The following is a 2,368-nucleotide window of genomic DNA, read 5'->3' on the forward strand; positions in this document are numbered from 1 at the left end:
CACTCCACTGTGTTATCATACAAAGCAGCAGAAAGATTTCAGAGGTGCCAGAACTGTACCCTCCTGCCTGATTTAGGTGACATTGGCATTTGTAGTATGCAGTCTGGCCACAGGTCAAGTAACTACATATCAATTTAGAGTTCAGACAAATAGAGTGCAGTTCATTTCATTCGCATCTCATTTTAATGAGAATTTGCCTCTAGTGTTTCATTAAAGAGGAGAGAAAACCTGCCTTTCATGTGGTTTCCTAGTTAATTGCTGATTATAGAGGAATTACATAATGGGATCACAAAACATGCCTCTAATCTCAGTCTTTTTCACAATAATAGACTTTGATATGAAAAAGAAATTTTAGTCCTTGGTAGATGGTGTACAAATTTAGATGCTGTGTGTTTAACACTGCATGTATGGCTTATCCTACTTAATTTTCTTATTCTCTTTTTCTTTTTTTTAAGTTTTGCATTCCTAACTTGCAAATAATCTGCTTTCTGTCCTCCTGTTCAGGAACCCTGGGATGCACAACACATTCCAGCACTGTTCTCTGCTTTCTGTGGTCTGCTAGTTGCACTTTCTTATCACCTCAGCAGACAAAGCAGTGACCCATCTGTACTGATGTAAGTTGCCTGCAAATGTTATTTATTGATTCCTCTGTACAGCACACAACAAGAGTGATGCCTGGGTTTCAGAACCACAGGGACTGTCTCCCGAAAGTAATGTGGTGAGGTTGGAAATTCCTCACCAGGAATTGGTATCAGTCCTGTAAATAAATGAAGTGCTGCAGTCAGATTACCAGTAAGGCTGGTGCTCTTTAAACAGCACTATCCAAATTCTTTGAAGCAGATTTCACCCTCTGGGAAGTTGTGTTCTTGCCATGTTGGAGGATAGCGATTTAGTTGAGGGGGCTCTCAGGTTACTGGAGTTGCAGAATGTGCATTGGGTAGCACAGTGGCAAGGAGAAAGGGCATTTGATGTGCTGGGAAGATGGCTCAATACCAGCTCTTGCTGAGGGTCACTGTCAGTAGGCTATGCCTCTCTGTTTGAGATTAACTCCTTCATTTTCTGCTCTAACACAGTCTGCTAAAGGTAGCTGAGGAAAGGTAGCATGTATTAAGAGTTGCCATTAAGAACAAGGGAGATCCAGGGGAGAAGCCCCCAACGTTGTGATCTGCAGGTTGAGGTGATGTGAGAGAGGCCCATAGATCCATAGCTCAGGGGTGGCAGACATGAGTTTTCCTGTGTGGGAACTGTTTTATATGGCTGTTGTGGGGGCTGTGGTGGTCCACAAGCAGCTGGGCATCTGCGTATATGGCCGTGGGATTAAATGAGCAAATGGGTTTTGTGCAGCTGGTATCACTGTGCCATCTGGGATTCTGCTTCACAGACAGCTGTCCTATCTTATAAAAGTGCAGAGGGCCTGTGAGGAAACCCATGTGTTCTCTCCTTTGATTCATGAGGTGTGTTTTGTATGTCTTGAGGGGTGAGGGTCTTTAGTGTATGGATATTGTAGTAGGCATGTGATAAGTCAGGGTGGTTGGACACACAGTTCTGTAATGTGTGTGTGGGAGGGGAAGTGGAGGGCTTTTTAGGCCATTCAAGTTTATATTTGAGGAAAATTGGGAGAAGGAGAACAATTCTGATGAGGAAGGAAAGCATATAGGGCACTAGTAGAAAATTGGCATCCCAGTAAATCTTACTGAAGAGTTGAAAAATTCCTTCTTCACCATGCAGAAGATTCGGGGAATCTGCTACTTATACATTCCTAGGTTCCAGTGTAGCGAAGCAACAAGAAATGCTTATATCTGTTGCCATCAACTTTATCCAAAGCCTACTGTGTCTGGCACTGATGTTGATTAGACCTGGATCAGGCTTTGCGTAGGTAGTGTGTGGTTCATCGACCGTTACAGTATGGAACTTGGGTATGGAAGGAAGTGAAGCTGTGTGCTGTATTAGGGAGATTTGTTTAGCCTTGGAGTAAAATATACACAGGTAAATTGCAAATCAGCATGGAAGCGTGAGCTCTTTCAATTTTGAACTAATTTAAATGTATTATTCTCTCCCACTCCCCAGGAAGGACACACCAGTTCATTAACTTCTTTAATAAAACAGAAACTTGTCTTTCCTTAAGACTTTTGTTTTAAGGAAGTAATCTTAGACTATTAAATCCATTTTAACTTTTAAATCTAGCTACCGATTTCATAACATCCTTAATCAAATCTTCAGCAGCTGAAATGGTTGTTAAATATCTTAAGATTAAGAATGTGTAGAACAATATCAAATGTTTATTGTGCAATCATGATAAAAATGTATAACCCTTAAAATCAGAGGTTTAAGGTGGTTTTTTTTTTTTTTAAATAGCTCTGAACTTAAT

The 2,368-nt window shown here is 40.9% G+C and overlaps 1 protein-coding gene across 1 annotated transcript in view; it reads left to right on the forward strand.

The window, feature by feature from the left end:
* Positions 1 to 2,368, forward strand: part of PCNX2 (pecanex 2) — a 154,805-nt gene that overhangs the window by 64,340 nt on the left and 88,097 nt on the right. Inside the window, exon 16 of the mRNA XM_009644174.2 lies at positions 505 to 614. Coding sequence (XP_009642469.1) covers positions 505 to 614 — 110 coding nt within the window. The remainder of the gene's footprint in view (positions 1 to 504; positions 615 to 2,368) is intronic.

Source organism: Egretta garzetta, unplaced genomic scaffold, assembly GCF_000687185.1.
Source record: "Egretta garzetta isolate BGI_Z169 unplaced genomic scaffold, ASM68718v1 scaffold118, whole genome shotgun sequence".
Lineage (NCBI taxonomy): Eukaryota > Metazoa > Chordata > Aves > Pelecaniformes > Ardeidae > Egretta > Egretta garzetta.